The sequence below is a fragment of the Notolepis coatsorum genome (assembly GCF_963971535.1).
Source record: "Notolepis coatsorum genome assembly, chromosome: 3".
Taxonomy (NCBI): Eukaryota; Metazoa; Chordata; class Actinopteri; order Aulopiformes; family Paralepididae; genus Notolepis; species Notolepis coatsorum.
In genome coordinates this window covers 29,057,982-29,078,067 of record NC_140167.1, presented here as the reverse complement: position 1 = coordinate 29,078,067, position 20,086 = coordinate 29,057,982, and the positions used below count along the sequence as shown (strand labels likewise).

General features: G+C 41.1%; 2 protein-coding genes across 3 annotated transcripts in view; one reads left to right on the top strand and one right to left on the bottom strand.

The window, feature by feature from the left end:
* Positions 1-8,647, top strand: part of LOC311225508 (histone deacetylase 1) — a 24,930-nt gene extending 16,283 nt beyond the window's left edge. Inside the window, exons 13-14 of one of the 2 annotated variants that reach the window (XM_084310820.1) lie at positions 625-676; positions 7,622-8,647. In XM_084310820.1, the coding sequence (XP_084166946.1) occupies positions 625-676; positions 7,622-7,649 (80 nt within the window). In that variant the 3' untranslated portion in view covers positions 7,650-8,647. The remainder of the gene's footprint in view (positions 1-624; positions 677-7,621) is intronic. The other variant, XM_084310821.1, reaches the window with a different exon arrangement.
* Positions 8,648-20,086, bottom strand: tmem54a (transmembrane protein 54a). Its single transcript, XM_084310822.1, has 6 exons — positions 19,953-20,086; positions 15,724-15,920; positions 13,284-13,343; positions 11,863-12,054; positions 10,186-10,326; positions 8,648-9,107 (listed from the first exon to the last, which is right to left on the bottom strand). The coding sequence occupies exons 1-6, from the start codon at positions 19,969-19,971 to the stop codon at positions 8,967-8,969; spliced, it is 750 nt and encodes a 249-aa protein (XP_084166948.1). The 5' UTR covers positions 19,972-20,086; the 3' UTR covers positions 8,648-8,966.

Below are 20,086 nucleotides of genomic sequence, written 5' to 3'. Positions count from 1 at the left end.
CTGTATAGAAAACTTTTTTATGATAATCAAATAAAGAGCTATTTTACGCATTTTGCTTTTTACTTTTGTAAGTTATTTTCAGAAATGACTGATATTTTGAAACTATTTAAGGCCAAAACATGTTAAAAAAAAACAATCTTGATATCGGACCGATACCGATGTGTAAGAAAATATTATATCGGCGGCCGATATATCATGCATCACTAATCTTTTTGTCTGACTCTGGAGAAGACGGTAATCACATTACCCATAATGTTGGTGTGTTCCTTTTTTTAATGTTTGTTTCATGTCAGAATGGTCATATTTTGTGATGGGCACAAGTAATTCGGTACTTGCTTTACTAATTAGTGAAATACAAACTTGAGACTTGATGGGGGATCTTTCTTTTTCCACACTAATGTTGGAGAAGTCCCTCACTTGAGAATCTTGCAGTTACAATTGAATCCATGTGGTTGCAGAGCTGTGTTGATATGCTGTACCTTTTTTTAAATTGTATTATTGAAGTTGTCGAGACTAAATGACTAGAAATTCCCATCCCTATATTTTACTCTCGGTGTAATCATGGCTTATTAGGATTTCTATGAATCTGTTACTCTTTTTTTATTCATTTATTTTTTTACACAGAAGTAAAAGAAGAAGAGAAGGCACCAGAGGAGGAGAAAATGGACACGTCAAAGTGAGCAGACGTTCTACCCATAATTGTTATTGAGGGAGTCGTCGGGAGTTAAAGTCCCCATGAAAAGCTAGCAGGAATGCTATGCGATTCCACATATTTATGCATTTCCTGTAAAAGCAGGAAGCTAGGGAGGGACTTGTCGTGGATATTGATTGGCATTCACAGTAGCCAGTAGTGCATATGCATTACGGTCAACCCATTAGCTAGCAAGCTAATCATGGCGATGCGGTAACCGCATCACCGCAATACTACAATACTGCGGATGGAGAACAAACAACCGCGACAACCGCTGTTGTAAAAAGGAAAACGTTTTATTTGTTTTCCATTTAATTATTAAATTAATCACATTCGATGTGTAGCCTATTTTGGTATAATCATATGACTAAACTCATAATGAAAACGGCACTTTAGGGCTATAATGATTATTTAACTATTTCTAAAATGTTCCAATAGTGGTTTTATATTAACTTAAGTAGATTTTTCATTTGTTTATTTATTATGTCCAATAGGCCTAACTAAAAACAGATTATGTGCATAAAACTGAACTCTATTAACGAAGCCAACAGCGGGAAGCCGTCAAACAAGGACGGGCCGTCTGAACGTTACATGCATGAAACGCTGAAAACAACCCAATGAAGCAACAATAGTATTTTTAACTCATTTTCTGCCACGCTTATATCCATCGCTGTTTGATCTCTGCCAGCACTGTAAGTCTATGGAGATGTTCACCTTCTTTGCAGGGCTATAACTTTTTAAATTGTATTGCTAAATTGACATTACTATGGCCCATTCAACATCGATTATCTATCGTTCAGGATGTAGGAACGTTTTACTTTTTCATTCACACATTCATACGAAAATACCGTCTAGATTATATATATGTTTTTATCGTTTTCTCCAGTATTTCCCAGAACGTGAGATATACCGTACTTTTCGGACTATAAGCCGCGGCTTTTTTCCCCCATTTTTCGACCCTGCGGCTTATATAACGGTGCGGCTAATCTATGGATTTTTACAGCTAACTGGGCTCGCTCCCTCAGCTCTGTGACCGTCAGATCAGACTCGTAAATCTGCTGCAGCAGTGCACGCCTTGCCCCTCCTCCTCCGCCTCACAGTCGAGCCCTCCTCCTCCCCCTCACAGTCGAGTGCATAGCCAGCAACCAGCCAGACGTTAGCTCCCGGGACGATTAGCCACGTTAGTTAGCCAGCAACCAGCCAGGCAGAGACGTTAGCTCCTGGGACGATTAGCCACGTTAGTTAGCCAGCAACCAGCCAGGTACCGACGTTAGCTCCCGGGACGATTGCTACCTAGTGTTGGCTCTATCGTTCCGTGAGCTAACGTTAGTAGCTACCTAGTGTTGGCTAAGTAGCTATCGTTGGTAGCTAGCTACCGTTACTGTTTAAACAAAAAATTTTATAAATGGGAGCTTCCTCAAACAGCCATCTCTTTCCCGACAATCCCCTCTGTGCACGAACCCTTACATTATGGTAATTAAACATTAAAACAACTGCGGCTTATAGTCCAGTGCGGCTTATATATGTATACATCATTCAATTGAGCTGCTGCGGCTTATATTCAGGTGCGGCTTATAGTGCGAAAAGTACGGTAGGCACAAATGCATATTAGATAATCAAATGCAGTTTGATACCGATCGACGCTATATAAAAAGAATTCAGCTGTACATGGTGCTAAACGGTATGACTGATCATGCGCGGGTGAACGGAGGGGGGGGGGTCGTTTATAATTCCGTGATAGTCGTTAGATGCTTCATGTAGTATGGGTGATATATTGATCAGAGCAGTTTGTATCGAAAATGATAAACAAAAATGCTGAAACTCACGTCGGTCTCCTCGTACCGTTGGGCGATGAGAGTGGAGCAAACATCCCAGTTATGTGGTGGGGATCGATGCGATCCATTTCCGGTTTGTATATTACTAATACACGCCCAAATCATGTAGATTATTGAGTTATGGCAAAGATCCATATCCACGGTGCAGGGTTTCCGTTAGAAAAATTGTTGCTGGCCTCAGTGTCCGGTAGATTTCAATCTACCGGTCAAATGAGAGAAATTCCGGTCAGAGTTTATTGAGCTTAAAAACAATTGATAGGCAAAAGAATGACAACCAAACAAAAGAATGACATCATCAAGGCATGTAGATTTATAATATTTTTACTTAAAACTAGGCTACTTTTGCGTATAAAGTCATTATATTCCAAATAAAATAAGTCCCGAGACTCGTGCTGCTGCCGACTTTAAATCAAATAGGTGTCTGTGGGCAGTCGCCCGACATTAATAAACAACAGTCTGTTATAATCACATTTTTATGAGCTAACGAATTCCGTTATATTGGACATTTGTATTAATTATATCAAGGGAAGAACTGAGAAATTTGGCAGAGAGAGACTGCAACATTATCGTGGGTTTGCGTGACGACTCTCTCTCTCCACCTCCCAATGACTTATTTGCGAGAGTATGTCGATGCAGAGCAGCAGATTCAGCTGTTATTGGCTCATTTCTGGGGACCGCACAGCAGCGCCCCCCACCCAACATTGAATTGAAAATGGCTGAATTGGAGTACTGCTGGAGTACTGCATTGTGCTGCTGCTGCTCCGGCTCTGCAGCTTCACAAAGGTTTGCACACCCAGCACTAAGCTCTCGCTGACAACGTCGTTGTCATTATTAGAAGCAACGATGAAACAAATGTAATGATTGTTTCGTTCATCGCATAGGCTATTTAATTTTAGCCTATTTTAATACAATTCAAATAATCAAATTGTGCTTAGACTCAGGGAATTATTTTCACCGGACATTAAGACCGGAGAGATTAAATATGTCGGTCTTCAATAGATTTTGCCGGTCAAATACCGGTAATTACCGGCTAACGGAAACGCTGACACGGTGTGTGTATTGAGTCCTGCGACGATAAACGAGTGGCCGGACGGAATAGGGAGACGCACCGGGATCACAAGAGATCCACTTCTGGTTACAACTCTCCGATCAGCCACCAGGTGGCAGTATTGAAGCGTTGCAGAGTTGTGCTGGCTCACACAGCATCCGACAAGGCTCCGTGAGTGAAATATGAATACCATGGCGAAAATATGAAATTATGATCAGAATCACGACGTACACCGCTATTGGCAGAATTCGCATGAACTTGAAACCCGTTGTATGACGTTATTGGCGGGGAAAGGGTTAATAATGAGGCTATTATTATTATTTTGCAACAAGATAGCCTACATAGAACATACATAGCCTGTCTCAGACTGACTCGCATGCATGGTCCTGATTCCAGCCTGGGGAATCTCCCTGAATTTACTTTCCAGTCAGTCGGATTTGTATCCAGGGATGGGGAATCATAGACGTGTATATAAAGATGGGAATGGCTTATTTTAAATTATGCAAGGTGGTCCGCCATATGTCGACCCGGTAAACTTCTGGCGTTAGTTAGCAACACCGCAGTGGTGACTCTCCTCTCTATGCGTGACGTGGTTGTGCCTCAGGATGGGATATGGCATGCTGGCTCAAGCAGGTGTATCATCAGAATGTTGAGGGACAAATGGATAGATTATCAAACATGTTTGAAATAGTTTCGGGGACTCCTACAACATTAGAATTTGTTTTCTTATCGTGATCACGGGTAAACTCATGTCTTAACACATTGACCGCCGGGCATTGTGCCCATCTCATACCCCTCTCTGTCACCCTTAAAAGCCTATGGAGATTTTTACCTTCTTTGCAGGGCTATAACTTTTTCTATTTTATTGCTATATTGACATTACTATGTCCCATTCAACATCGATTATCTATCGTTCAGGATGTGGGAACGTTATACGTTTTCATTCATACATTGTTGTGTTAATACCTTCGAGAATATAAGTATGTTTTTAATCTTTTCTGCTGTAATTCCAAAAACGCTAGTTATAGGCCCAAAAGCATATACCGTAATTCCTCTAATAGTAACCGGGTCTCAAATACAAGCCGGGTCTCTATTAATGGCCGGGTGCGCTCTTGAGCTAAGCAATTATAAGCCGGCCTCCTAATACAAGCCGGGTTACTAATATACTGAGCTGCATACTGAGCTAGTTACTTGATTTCACTTTGAAAACGTTGAAATGACCAGTGACCACCTGTAATTGCTTTACTATAGTAAATAGTTTACTATTTCATACAGTACTTGGTTTCAATAAATGAACCCAGTACATTTTACTGGGTTCAAACTGACACAAAATGTTGATTTATTAATTATGATCCGTTTGAAAATTTGAAATATAGGCCTCCCTCTTATACAGGCCTCCTCCTAATACAAGCCTGGTACCCGCTACAGTTGAAACAAATACAAGCCGGGGTTACTATTAGAGGAATTACGGTAGATAGATTATCGATTGCCGTTTCTTTCCCATACACGCTATATTAAAAAATTCAAATGTATATGATCGGTATACATTATGCTTCATCATGTGTGAAGGAAGGGGGGGGGGGGGGTCGTTTATAATTCCTTGATCATCAGTAACTAGAGCTGCCGCGGTATCGCTGTTACGTCACGCCCACCGCAGCGTTTAACTGAATACCGCATCAACGCTGTTTTTTATAATAATACTCTCAACCAAAGCAATGCAATGGAAACATTTTGATTGACAGTCGAATCTGCCAATTACGTCACACTGCTTGCACCCGCCTCTGCTGTTACCACCAATCGGCAAGTGCCTATTCGGTTTTTACTTCCTGGATGTTAGCCATTGATCACAACAAGGCTAATAACATTAGCTCCCCGCCGGAGTGGACTACCAGAGCTCCAGTCCACAGGAGTACTAAACGAGGCATAATGATTTTACTGCAACGAATGTTATAATAAAAGCCCTTCGTTCTATACACTTGTCTGATTGAAAACTTTATTAAGAGACCGCAGAATGGGCACAACTCGGCACGCTCTGAGCAAAGGAAGGAACGGAGATATGAATTGAGTAATGCTTGCCTTGCTATGGTCCGGTAAATACGCTGATGTTATTGAACGTGTAACTATATAACGTTAATGCCACAAAACGAATGCATTTGTTAATCATAAGTAGTAACTTTATAATAAGAAGAAGAAGAAAGAGTCGGGAGGGGGTAACCACCGGGCGCTACCAGCCTACCACCCATGCCCGCGACACCGAGTGAACGGCGCACGACCAGAGGGGAGACTTCGAATCCGTGTTTCACTTTCAATAACTAATGCCTGCTTGCCGAATCCCAAACAATATTCATGCTGTAGGGCGGCTACGTGGTGTAGTGGGCAAGGCGCTCGCCACGAATGACGGAGACGCTGGGCTTGCCTGTTCGAGCCCAGCGCTCCACATTGCTTTCAGTTTAGCTGGTCGTTCATACTAATACACATTGGCCGTATTAGGGGGTGGGAAACTGATGGGTGGGGATCGGGCGTTGTGGACAGCGACTCCTACAGGTCGGTTGGTGCGCCTGCGCAGTAGAATCAGGAAGTGTCGGGGGCAGCGTGAGCCTCCCACGCGTTACTCCTCGCCACTGAGAGATCGAGCTGCGCAGGTGAAAAGATGCGACTGCTGTTACCTCAAGTACCGGGGGGGACTTGTGCTATGTATGACTTAGTCCACATTGCAGCCGGCTTGTGGGAGGCAAGAAACAGCGTTCGTGACAGGGGAGGGTTGAATTGGATGATACGAAATTGGGATGGGAGAAAATATAGAAAATGGGAGAAAAAGTGGAAAAAAAAAAATGCATGCTGCAAAGTCATCCTCTAAAGATAGACATTTAGACTAGAGGCAGGCTATATGCTATAAAGAGTAGACTACAAAAAAAAAATGCATTCCAACTTATATTACACAAATTTGTGCCGTAAGGAAAAGATCAATACCGCGGCAGCTCTATCAGTAACGGCTTTATGTAGTATGGGTGATATATTGATCAAATGGTTTGCAGTGAAATTAATAATCGGGCTGAAAATACCGTTATATTCCCCTTACCGATGAGACTGGCGGTGAAAGATCCCAATTATTCGACGCCGATCGCCTAGGTCCATTTCCGGTTTGTATGACGCAATAAACGCCGAAATCATATCTATTATTACATTTAGAAAGCGATCCATATGTACTATAGTGTCTGTCAGGAGTCCCGTAGCGAGATGTGACTGCCGGAGGAATTTCATCGATGCACCGATGGCACTTCCGGTTTTTGTGAGTGTAACTCGCCCGACCATCCACCAGGCAGCGGTATTGAGCTGTTGCAGTCACATCTAGGGTCCAGCTAGGGCATCGGGGTTGGCTGGATGAATTATGAATGCCATGGCGAAAAAATGAAATATTGATCTCAAACGCTGTACAGCGATCTTGGCAGACAACGCATGGCGGGCAATAATGCTGAAAAGCGATTTTGGCGACCAATGTGTTAACATATTGGTAAACAAACGTATTGCTGAAAATATACTATGACTGTTTTGACAGGGTTAGGGTCTTTACTCTTGGCTACAAAAAAATATTTGTAGAGATGGATTTAAGGCGTGATGTCATTCAGTACTGTATCTACAAAACCTTCTGTTTAATCATCTTCCCTTTATTCATTTGCTTATATATGTTGTACACGTGATCTCAAGAATGTGCTGAACGAGCTCAGTGGCAGTTTTTTGTCTGCAGTCTGGTCATTTTAACATGGTGTTATTCACCATCAAAGATGTATATTAAAAAAATGGAATTGATATTCTCCTTTTCGTTCATTACAATTGACTCAAGCCTAGTAATGGACACAGTATTTCTGACACTGGGAATACATCCCCTGAGATCCATAGATGTCCCTAGATACCAAGAACATGCAAATGGACCTTGTAGAAGTGGAGCAATCTTCCATTTACTTAGGTATGTATTTTTAGGTGGATTTTCAGAAAATAGGGCTAGGGCTCAAGAGGTTAATACTTTATTTCCTCTGGATCCTTTTTTAGGCCAAAAGAGGAGTCCAAGACACCCTGAAGGCCCACTAACCCCTCAACGACCCCCAGAGCAACTGTTCAGAATGGATCTGGAACCACTTTTCAGACCACTCATCTTTCTAGGCTGCTGCAACTCGACTCCCTGAAGGACAATACATTTTAATGGAGAGACCTGGACCCCTTCAGAGCGGGATGGATGAGATCTAATGTTTTTTGTTTTGTTTTCTAAGAAACCTTAAAAAAAAATATTATTGCTGTTCTTGGACTCAAAAGTCAAATGGAGTGTTTTTATAAGTATTGCTATTTTTTTGTATGCTTTGTTAGTGCTTGTCTTATTTTGTCCTGAAACTTTATGCTTCCCCCTAGAGAAGCAGTTATGTAGTCTATATGAAATGGCCTAGCACATTATGCTTTTTATACATCTTTTGGATTTAATTTATTTAAATCATGAATATTTTGGTTACTTTCTTGTATCCCCCACCCTCGTGTATTTCAGTCACACTTTTGTCCCGTGCCTTTTGGTAGTAGTTAAAAGCATGATGCATACAAGTAGGGCCCACTTTTCAAAATGTCAGTTATTGCTCACTTAAGAGCAATTGTTATTCAGAGGGTTGTGTAAACCCAGAGTACTCCCCCCACATCACAGTATGCCAGGAAGTTCCATTTTATTGGATAATTTTGTATCATCATTCATAATTGATGTCATCTTAAATTGAATATTTCCATGAAGGCCAGCTCATGAGCCAACACAAACATGCTTGAGTCATTCCGTTTGATTCGTCAGGTGCTACAGGACAAGAATCCATTACAATTGGGACTTGGAATATCCAATGCACTGTATATAGTACACCTTATTAAATGTGAGGCAGGCTAAAGACGCCGCAACACATTTATAGTTGTGTGTGCATATATATATTTGTTATATTCTGCAAAATGACAATTGTCCCACAGGAGTGCTAGTGAAATTCATAGAAATCTGATGGACCACAGTCTGTACTGACCACACTTTTAAACAATAAAAAGATAACTGAAAATCCATTTTATCTTTTGTAAATTGTATTTAAAATACAAGTTGTGACAGTGAGAACAGGAATACATGAATTCTAAAAAAATAAAAACAATGCGGCAATATATTCTCCAGTTAAAATACATTTTCATACCAAGGGAAAATCATGGCAAATCGAGTGAAATGTCTCATCGGATGTTCGATAACTTTAGTAACATTAAGGTAATGATAACCTCGTATCAACACCAGATACATCCTGGAGGCGAGGAATTAAAAGTTCACAGAAGATGCTACATTTTACGACCGCAGCTCCAGGTCCAGCAGTCCCAAACCCATCTAGGTTTCTCTGGTTCACAGCCAAACACTGCGCTCTGTCGGAGCAGTGGTACAGTTCAGCAGTTCAAGCTGCTCCGCGGGCTCAGCTTCCGGATCCGTCTCCGGTTCTGGTAATGGAGGAGGCGATGAGACTTCATCAACTCTCTGAATACGCACCTGGAACAGAAAGTGAAAGATGAACATGATGGATACATGCACCCACTGTCCAGCCATCCAGTTAATGCACTGACTAACATTACTGACAACACAGCGACACTGATCATAAAAGTACCCTATAGATGCCATTAGTAATATAATATATATATAATACAAACAAAACACTTAACAAATATGGGGGGGGGGGGGGGGGTTGTAGATCAAATGCATTTATTCTCCAGATATGTCCTTATAAAGATCCAGGGACCGTCCTCTCCATTTTCATATACAGCGAGCGTTGAAGCTGCTCGTTCCATTGTCAATAGGTCCCTGTCTCTCGTCCAGATGTCGATGCAAAAACTATGTTTTTTGTATCTTCCAATTAAACATAATTGTACACTTAACTGACAAATACACTAGTACAATGATGCGTTGCGTTAGGACAAGTGAATGACTAAGGTTAGTTAAGGCAGAGATGATTTCTGATTCTCTGATAGGCCCCTCTAAATGTTCCCATTCTTCCTCTTTTAAGGCTGGTAAGGATATGTCCTTAAAACATTTATCCACGTCTTCCTGCTTTTTAGACCCTTCTGACTGATAAAGTTTAGTGCAAATTCTGTCTCCTCATGTATAATTGATTGCAACTCTGTCTTAAGAATCAACATAGTATTTTTCAGTTGTATATTTCCAGGGTTAAGCATGTGTTGTGAGATTTTTAATTAATATTGAGAAATTCAGTTATTCTCTTATATCAAATAAACAAACTATTGATCTTTTAGCAAAGAGTTGTTAAATCTCCATTGTTTACTTTTGTGATTGTTTACAGAGAGAGCAAAGCACACTGACAAGGGGGCGTGATCTGAAATTATAATATTATGGTTACCGATTTCACAGTTCTTAGATAAAGTCTCGTCTCTGCATGGTTTCCAGGACCTGTCATTCACAAATCTAGTGTATTGAAACACTTTCCTGAAGTTGCGCGGACTGTTCTTTCTTTAGAGGTGAAATAATAACTTAGAAAGGTCTGTCACTTACGAGAGCAAACTACCGTGCCATACCGCGTAGTCACCTGACCTTTGGTAAGATGATGTTGACTTACCCTTCTGGCCCTGATAGGCCGCCTTCTCATGCAACGACAGAGGCGAAGGAAAGTGATGCAGGCAGCAAAACAGCGGAAAGAGAACACCATCTCCACCAGAGACATTACGATGAGAGGCACCCAGAGAATGATGGTGGTCCCCTGCAGAGGAACAACAGTGACCGTACTTAACAGTTGTCATGCTCACAGTAAATATTTGTGCCACTGTCAATGTTTTTTTTTGCCTTTTGGCGAGTAGTTCATCATGAAGTAACACTTGAAAATAATATCATAGCATAATATCACTCATATCCCAAAACTCAACATTAATTTAGTTTGACAGCTATTGAGAGTTAATGGGTTTGAATTTGTCTTCCAGTGATATCATCACCTGTGTTAATTGCAGTACTATAAATCAGACCATACGTCATCCGCACTGAATTTTTATCGCCGCTCCTCTTTTGGGGGAAAACAACGCAGGGAATAAACAAGGATTAGATGCGGTTTGTTCATAAACTACAACTTTAGTACAAAACACAGGGATATAAATCACGCCGAAAACTATCAAGGGCCATAAATAGTCATTACCTCCTAGTTTTAGGTCACTTGGAGATTAATAAGCGTAATATTAAATGTCCGGGCAGGGAAATGAGGAAATATTCTGCAGCTGACTGGGGAAATACTATATGGAAGAATGATGAGGCATGCCTGAAAACAGATTAAACATAACTTTTCTCAATGGCAGCCAGTGTTGGGAAGTAATTGCTAACGGTGATTAACAAAATAAGGATTCAGTGTCTTCCGATCACTGGAAGACATGCTCAAACCTATTAACTATTAATTATTCTTGAGAAGTATGCAGAATAAAATTGATTAGATCAATTGTTAAAAAATGTTATTGCTGATTGTTGATTCATTATTATTTTTGTTTTTTTTGTTGATAACGAAGATCAACGATACATTTAAGATGATGCACTGGGTTAGAGCATTTACAAGCTTTTTTTGTATCTATTTTTTTCTCCCCATTTTTCTATTTTTCTCCCGTCCCCAATTTCGTATTGTCCAATTCTATCCTCCCCGGTCTCGAACGTTGTTAGGCCATGCCTCCCACAAGCCGGCTGCAATGTGGACGAAGCCTTGCATCACGTGTCCCCTCCGGTACTCGAGGAGGCAGCCGTCGCATCTTTTCACCTGCACAGCGCGATCTCTCAGCGGCGAGGGTCTGCGTGGGAGGGACACGCCGCCCTCGTCGCTTCCTGATTCTACTGCGCAGGCGCACCAACCGACCTGTAGGAGTCGCTGTCCACAACGTCTGATCCCCACCCACCAGCTTCCCACCCCCTAATACTGCCAATTGTATTAGTATGAACGACCAGCCAAGCTGGTAGCAACGCTGAGAGCTGGGCTCGAACCCAGCATCTCCTGCGTTGGTGGCGAGCGCCTTGTCCACTGCGCCACCTAGCCGCCCGAGCATTTACAAGCTTGTAGCTTCAGCCCTAACATTTTCGGTCAACCTTGTAATTCGATTTGTGTGTTTTTTTGTTGTTGTACATGTATGCTACACTTAAATGGCTCGAAATAAACTTCATTCATTCATTCATAACTCTCAATAACGTAATGAATGTGTGCAAAACTGAAATTATATGCATAATAAATCTTGTTTTTCTGTCAAGTGCCCCTTTAAGAGTTCTGACTTACATAGATGCGGGTGGGGTCGAAGGGACATTCGTTGGTGATGCTGGAGTAGCCGACGGCAAAAGGAAACTTGCAGTGTGTTAGCAAGGTCTTCCCTTCATTCATGATGGCCTTCACCATGGAAACGGCCACGCCCACAGTGGAGGCAGTTGCCAAGAGACCCGCCACGAAAGCGAGGACCAACAGGACCCATTTCTGTAAGGAGGGCAGTAGAACCAATCAAGACATTCAACCGTGTACCAATATTATTTGTAGCTTTTAAAAGATCCTTTCAAGGCTTCAAGTGAAGATCAAAAACACTGTAGCGTACAACCTTTTTATTGTTGCTGTCTGGCTAAAACCTTGCATCTTCAAAAGGGTCAACTTTTCAGGAATTAAGGAAAAACATCCTCATTTTCAGATTTGACATCAGCGCCTGCCGATATGGCCAAAGTATTATTTATTTAACCAGGTAAAATGCTTGAGATCAAGGATCTCTTTTACGAGCAAGACCTGACCAGTATGTCACAATATCTTTCTCAGATTTTACAGTATAATGGTATTTTGTTTTCCAGTACAAATTACAATATGATATGATTTTTTATGTTATCTTATAATACAGTTGCCATTGTGCCATTTAATAAAAAGATTATTCTATTTTGTTTTACTTACTAATACTGCTACAAGAAACAATTATTTTAGATTAACTTAAAAATATACATCATGTATTTTTTTAAGTTAAACATTGGGTTTTGAATGAGTTTCATGGTACCACTCACACACCATAGAGAACCACGTTAAAGGGGCACTTTAACAACTATTTATTTTTCACATAATCTAACATATATCCCAAGGCTATAAACAGTTTTTCACACATCCATTTAGTTCAACAGTTATTGAGAGTTAATGGGTTTCAATATATCCTCCAGTGATGTAATCAGATGACACTGAATCACGGGAGAAGGTATTCAAAGTCATTAACTTTCAATAACTGTCAAAATAAATGAATGTGTGCAAAACGGTTTAGAGCCTTGGGATATGTGTGAGATGATGTGCAAAATAAATCAGTGTTGTTTTTCGGTGAAGTGCCCCTTTAACTTTCGATTCACGTAACAACATGAACATTTACAGAATTTGAGATACAAGGTTTTCGCCAAACAACAGCGAAAAATATATGTTTTTCTCAATAAATGCTGAACAAATAGCTTATAAGTGAAGAAAAAGGATTCTGTAGGAGAACAGAGAGAGGTAAAATTGTTTGAATAAATTACTATTTAATCGTTAATTTGCATAGGTAAATATGTATGCATGTAGCATTGAATTACCATCTTCCTTATCTAAACACACATTCAACACAGGAGACAAGTTCCAACAGGAACCAGCACCAAACTGTTTCTAGTCCTCAGTGGGAGGGACTGCATTAGGGAGAACAAGCGTAGCATTACCAGGATCCTGTTTCTCTTGTTTTTGGACAAGACAATAGCCGTTATTCCACCAGTGATTCCCTGAAAGACACATTAAGTAACATGCTCAGCTTGTTCATTAAAGGGATCGAATAGCTCACACATTAGCATATACTGTAAATAAGTAGACAAGGACGATTAGACCATTTCACAGAGTTATACATTTGACACCACGTTCATATTAAAGCAGCTGATTTGAACAGTAAACAATTTGATATCCTTTCAGAACCAAAACCAACTGGTTGTAATGAGGTGAAAACCAACAGTGCTGCTGCAACTGAAAATCAAATCGTTTTTGCTTGAATTATTAGTTGACTCAGTCCTGGCTGAACCTGTCGTCTACACATGGCTCCAGTTCTATAAAGCATCACTCCCTGGCTGAACCTGTCGTCTACACATGGCTCCAGTTCTATAAAGCATCACTCCCTGGCTAAACCTGTCGTCTACACATGGCTCCAGTTCTATAAAGCATCACTCCCTGGCTGAACCTGTCGTCTACACATGGCTCCAGTTCTATAAAGCATCACTCCCTGGCTGAACCTGTCGTCTACACATGGCTCCAGTTCTATAAAGCATCACTCCCTGGCTGAACCTGTCGTCTACACATGGCTCCAGTTCTATAAAGCATCACTCCCTGGCTAAACCTGTCGTCTACACATGGCTCCAGTTCTACAGAGCATCACTCCCTGGCTAAACCTGTTGTCTACACATGGCTCCAGTTCTATAAAGCATCACTCCCTGGCTAACTTTTATCCACTTTTTCTCCCATTTTCTATATTTTCTCCCATCCCAATTTCGTATCATCCAATTCAACCCTCCCCTGTCACGGACGCTGTTTCTTGCCTCCCACAAGCCGGCTGCAATGTGGACTAAGTCATACATAGCACAAGTCCCCTCCGGTACTTGAGGTAACAGCAGTCGCATCTTTTCACCTGCGCAGCTCGATCTCTCAGTGGCGAGGAGTAACGCGTGGGAGGCTCACGCTGCCCCCGACACTTCCTGATTCTACTGCGCAGGCGCACCAACCGACCTGTAGGAGTCGCTGTCCACAACGCCCAATCCCCACCCATCAGTTTCCCACCCCCTAATACGGCCAATGTGTATTAGTACGGACGACCAGCTAAACTGAAAGCAAATGTGGAGCGCTGGGCTCGAACTGACGAGCCCAGCGTCTCCAGCATTTCGTGGCGAGTGCCTTGCCCACTACACCACGTAGCCGCCCCACTCCCTGGCTAAACCTGTTGTCTACTCTACACATGGCTCCAGTTCTACAGAGCATCACTCCCTCACAGGACTACAGCGACCTCTTGTGTACAGATATTTGTATGCAACATGTTCATATAACATGTATTGAATGTACCAATCCAAAGTCTTTGTATATATACACATGGAGATTTAAGTGACCATGGTTCTGATCAGTGTGCCTTAAGGGTATATCACCACACACTACTAGGGGTGGGGAAGAATATTCATACAGTGTAGTATAGTGATACTATAAATCAATATTTTTCATGGCACACTGCCAAGTAAGATAAGATATTCCTTTATTGATCCCCTTCGGGAAATTCAGGCATCATAGCAGCATGGGGGAGGGGGAGGTACAGGTAGTAAAAACAAGCAGTGTAAACAATATAACAAATCAATATAATTAACTAACTAACTAACTAACTGAAATATACAGTATTCACATAAGGTGCAGTATGCATAAGGTAGTGTTATTGTCCTTTTTAGGTTCCTAGTAGTTGTAGTTGGATGTCTGGCAGCAGTCCCTGCCCACTATTGTGGAGCCTGATGGCCGCTGGTATGAAGGACTGGCCGAGGCGGTTAGTTGAGTGTCAGGGGAGGTATGAGTCTGTGACTGAACGTGCTTCTCATCTTGACTAGCTCGTCATAGAGGGGGTGGGAGGGATTCTCCAGGATAGCAGCCAGCTTCCTTCTCATCCCCTTCTCTGCCACCACCTCTAGTTTGACCAGCTCGACTCCCACCACGGAGCTAGCCATAAGTCTTATATAAGTCTTAAAACGTATAATGATGCTCTGTCAAATGATGTTCTTAAACAAAAACAATTGTAAACCATTTAAATTCTTATGGCAACAATTCAATATTTGACCATTCTTTGAAACTGTATATTGAACTGCCTAATTTGTTTTATGGTCTTCAAACAATCTGAATCAATATATGTACTTTGCATCAATTGTATTAGATTACTGTCTTTTTAATCAATGTATCAATCCAAATCGTATCGTTACACGTTCTTTTTACTGCAGTAAAATGTAAGAAAACCTCAGATAACATTCATTTGGAGAATTGTATCGCAATACTTTAGGTATCGCAGAGCATTGCAATTTTATATAATTGTGGCCCAAGTACTGTGAGGATATCTTTATCAGAAGCCCTCCGCCAGTTTCCACCCTTACTCACCACCAGACCTGCCACAATGGCAATGACGTTGGAGATGGCGTACACCATGGCTCGCGCCTGAGAGTGCACGTTGATGTGCCTGAGCACAGCGCCATGTACTAGTGCCCCCAGCAGGAAGTTGACATGGCCCACCAGCACCAACCCCAGCCCCATCTTCATCAGGGCTTTGTTGTCCTTGAGGCTGACGCAGCATACTCCTAGAAAGAGAGGGGGGGGGGGGTTAAAACACTGTAATAAAAACGGCTTAATTACTTTTTTCAAATTCAATAAAACTCCATACGATTGCAGAATATCTCGCAAAGATCTTTTAACACTATTTAATTGTTGAGCACATTATACGTGATTTTAGAGACTAAATTAAACCAAATTCCAAAAATGTAAGATCCACCATCAACAAAAAAGCCCTCTGCCCCTTACTAAGCGATTGCTGGCACGAGAGCAAACCATCTTCAGCCCTTTGCCCATGAAGACAGAAGTTTCTGGTAGGGATGCACCCATATGAAAATTACAGATACTGATAAATAACTGATATTAACATTTCTGTTATGGCCAATAACATGATGTCAATGTGATCCAGGGATTTCCCCAGGATTTTCAAACAAAGGCGCTAAAAACAAAATTACAAACATCTCAAAACAAACTGGTCAGACTACTGCTTGACCTTACTCCTAGAACCCACCTCACCCCTGCCCACTTTGACAACCTAGGATGGCTTAGAGTAGACGACAGAGTACAACAACTTGCAATGGGCCTGGTCTACAAGATACACTACACGACCAAGGTACCCATGTACATGTCAAAATACTTCCCAAAGGTCAGTGAATACCACGATCACAACACCAGAGGGAGCTCCACAAATCACGTTAAACCCAGATTCGGCTCAAATAAGGGACTAAACACGTTTCGCAATTATGCCACATCAATGTGGAACGCCCTACCCAAAGCTGTAAAGGAATGTGGATCACTACCCACTTTCAAAACCTCTCTCAAGGGACACCTACGGGAGACTGCAATTCAACACTGGCCCCTGTAAATATCCTAACCCAACCCCCTCCAATGTACAGTCATTTACCTAGTATGGTTTTGTCAATAGTTCAATGTACAATTGTGTTTGTTTGTACAGTGTCTCCTCCCCCCCCCCTCAATGTACAGTGTTACTTGTTTATACAGTGTGCCCCCCGGCCCCCCCCCCCCCCCCCAACCACCTCCAATGTAAATTACCCAGTATGGTTGTCAATATCCCAATGTACCCAACCCCCCCCACCCAACCTCCTCCAATGTACAGTTTCTACGTCAAATGTATATACTCCCTTTTCTTGACTCCTTCTGTATCACAAACAGTACTGTATTTGCAAATCTGGTATGTCATAAATGTATAGATGTAGCAGTACTGACTATCTGTATGTCATGTATGTCATATATGTCTATATGAATTGAAAATGGGGGACCCTGATGGAAACAAGACAAACGTCTTTCTCAGGTCTGCATCCCCTTAACAATTGTATGTATTGAGCCGTACTGTATTGTACCCATTCTGCAATCTGTTAAATAAAGTTTTCATTCATTCATTCATTCATTCATTCATTCATTCATGATTTGCGGAATTTGGAATAAAGAAAGCAATTTGCTGTAATTTCCTGCGACTTAAAAAACAAGGTTGCACAATAGTTTAATGTTGAACAGGAAAACACATGCACACACATATTAGACAATGATGAGTCTGTTTCTAGCTTTCACTGCAAATCTTTATTATTATTATTATCTTTTTAAAACCACATGGTGGCGCTAGCGCATTGTCATAGTGGTGTTGCACCCCATACCATTGTTTAGGGATAAAACAATTTTCTATGATAATAATAACATTTTGTACATAGTATTTTTGTACATACTGAAACAATGTTAGCCCACAATCATGCATTGTCACATGCAAGTAAAGCCCACAATCATGCATTGTCACATGCAAGTAAAGTTACCCAAACAAACTCTGATGGCCAAAAACAACAACAAAAACAACAAGCACACAGCGGCAGCTAGACAGAGAAATAATCATCAGCCCAGTTTTCCTCATCAGACCGATACCGATATATGAAAAAATAACTGATACCGGCCAATACCAATATGGTCACACATAATATCGTGCATCCCTAGTTTCTGAGGATGCAATCACCTGTAATTGTGAAATAATGAAGTAATCAAGTAATGAATATCAGGTTCAATTAATATGCTATTTGCTGTGGGGCACTTTGGGTTGCGGTCCACATGTGAAAGGCAGATAGAGTTATTATTATTTATGATTATTATATTGTAAATAAAAATGTATGCATTGAAATGTTTGTAAGTCTCGACGACATTGAAAATGAGTGACCTCAATTGTCCTTTTTGACAATAAATAAAGTTTTGAATTGTTTTCCAAAACAGACATCTAGCTTTGTGAATCAACCTTTTCGTGAAAATAGGTGAAGTATTTCTGAGGGGCTACGTGACAAATGATCTCTCAGTCATTACATGTCTACAACCATGTATATTATCCTCAGGCTGGCTATATGACTCACAAACGTATGTAAACAAATGCCACCTGCTCTGCAGCCCAACCAGGGCACCAGTATTGGATTGACAAAGCCAACACGTAAAATGAAGTACCATAACACCCACAGCAGTTTATTAAAGGGGCACTTCACCAAAAAACAATGCCGATTTATTTTGCACATAATCTCACACGTCCAAAATCTATAAACCGTTTTGCACACATTCATTTAGTTTGACGGTTATTGAGAGTAAATTTGTTTGAATATGGCCACCAGTGATCTCATCTGGGACATTGAATCCTTGTGTTGTGTTCATTACAGCTCAATGAAATGATAAGGTAGCAGACAAGGTATTGCTATTTTTTCATCTACATCATTTCATGGAGCTGTAATTAACACAACGCAAGGATTCAATATCTCTGATGATATCACTAGTGGCCATATTCAAACTAATTTACTCTCAATAACTGTCAAAATAAATGAATGTGTATGTGTGCATAACTCTTCAGAGTTTTTGGACGTGTGTGTGCGATTATGAAATGGTAGTATGAAGTGTACACACTACCAACACGTGGGCTGGCAAAGAAGAAAAACCAGTTAAGTAAGCATTAACGGTTACATTGAGATCTCAGTGCAGCAAGAAGCAGGTGGCCAGGTTACCACAAGCAGCCAGCACTTGGAAAGTAATGTGTAGAGTGAAATTACAAACACCACTGGCCCAGAGACAGAGAGAGACGGCTGGGTGGAGGTGCTATTCATATGACAATGTTCCAACAATAAGATAGTAATGGGGTTTCAATGCCAGAGTGAAAAGGGGTCTAGGGATTGTGTGTGCCAAATGCCCTCAAGGCTAACTGAAGCCCTAAACAAAGGGATTTTAGGGTGGGGTGTTAAAAACTCAAACACTAATCTATTAAGGGTTAGGTAGCCATTTCTGTTGCCTGGTCTGGGTCAGCTTGTATTGGTAAAAAAAAACATCTCTATACTTGCTGTTCAGGTAGTCACTGTTTAGAAATAATAATAGTGGCTTTGTTACAAGCTGACTCAACTCAGTCCATAGCAATCCATAGGACATACAGTACTCTTTTTGTATCACAAACAGTACTGTATTTGCAAATCTGGTATGTCATATAGATGTAGCAGTACTGTCTATCTGTATGTCATATATGTCCTGATGAATTGAAAATGGGTGACCCTGATGTAAACAAGACGAAAGTCTTTATCTGGTCTGCATCCCCTTAACAATTATTGAGCTGTAGGCTACTGTATTGTACCCATTCTGCAATCTGTTAATAAAGTTTTCAATCAATCAATCAATCAATCAATCAATCACCTGAGTAATTTCTACCAGTGGACCCATTCTCCCAGTAAAGGTCATTATGCTTGTATGAACTGTAAAAACACTGTATTAGTTCGTCAGACCACCAAAACTCATCAAACCACGTGGTTATCATTCGTTTATGAATATTTTAATCCAAAAACATAATGTAGGCTTACTAGGCTACAATGGAAGTACAATTATTTGCTTGCTGTGCCTGTGACCCGACACCACGGGAAGGAGCTACTACTATAGCCTCCATCACATCGCAGCTCAGTTTACATGACAGTGCTGCTGACCACACCTAGAAAAGCTATGACATACCATACCCACATATCCCCTCAAATCATGTTGTTCCGTTTAAACAGCCAAGGCAGTTAACTCACCCAGGTTCACGTTCACCATGATGAATTGCTGCTTCTCTCAGATCATTTCAGGGGGTTTGATAATGCCATTTCCCTCGCACAGTTTTACCAACCCCGCTTTCTTTCTCTTTCCTTCTTTGCCGCTTACCTGTGGA

Excerpts from the sequence above, each read along its gene's own strand:
- tmem54a (XM_084310822.1), bottom strand. Across the intron at positions 12,055-13,283 it reads ACAAGAGAAACAGGATCCTG|AAATGGGTCCTGTTGGTCCT; the intron begins GTAATGCTACGC and ends CCCTCCTTACAG. Across the intron at positions 9,108-10,185 it reads GGCCTATCAGGGCCAGAAGG|GTGCGTATTCAGAGAGTTGA; the intron begins GTAAGTCAACAT and ends TTTCTGTTCCAG.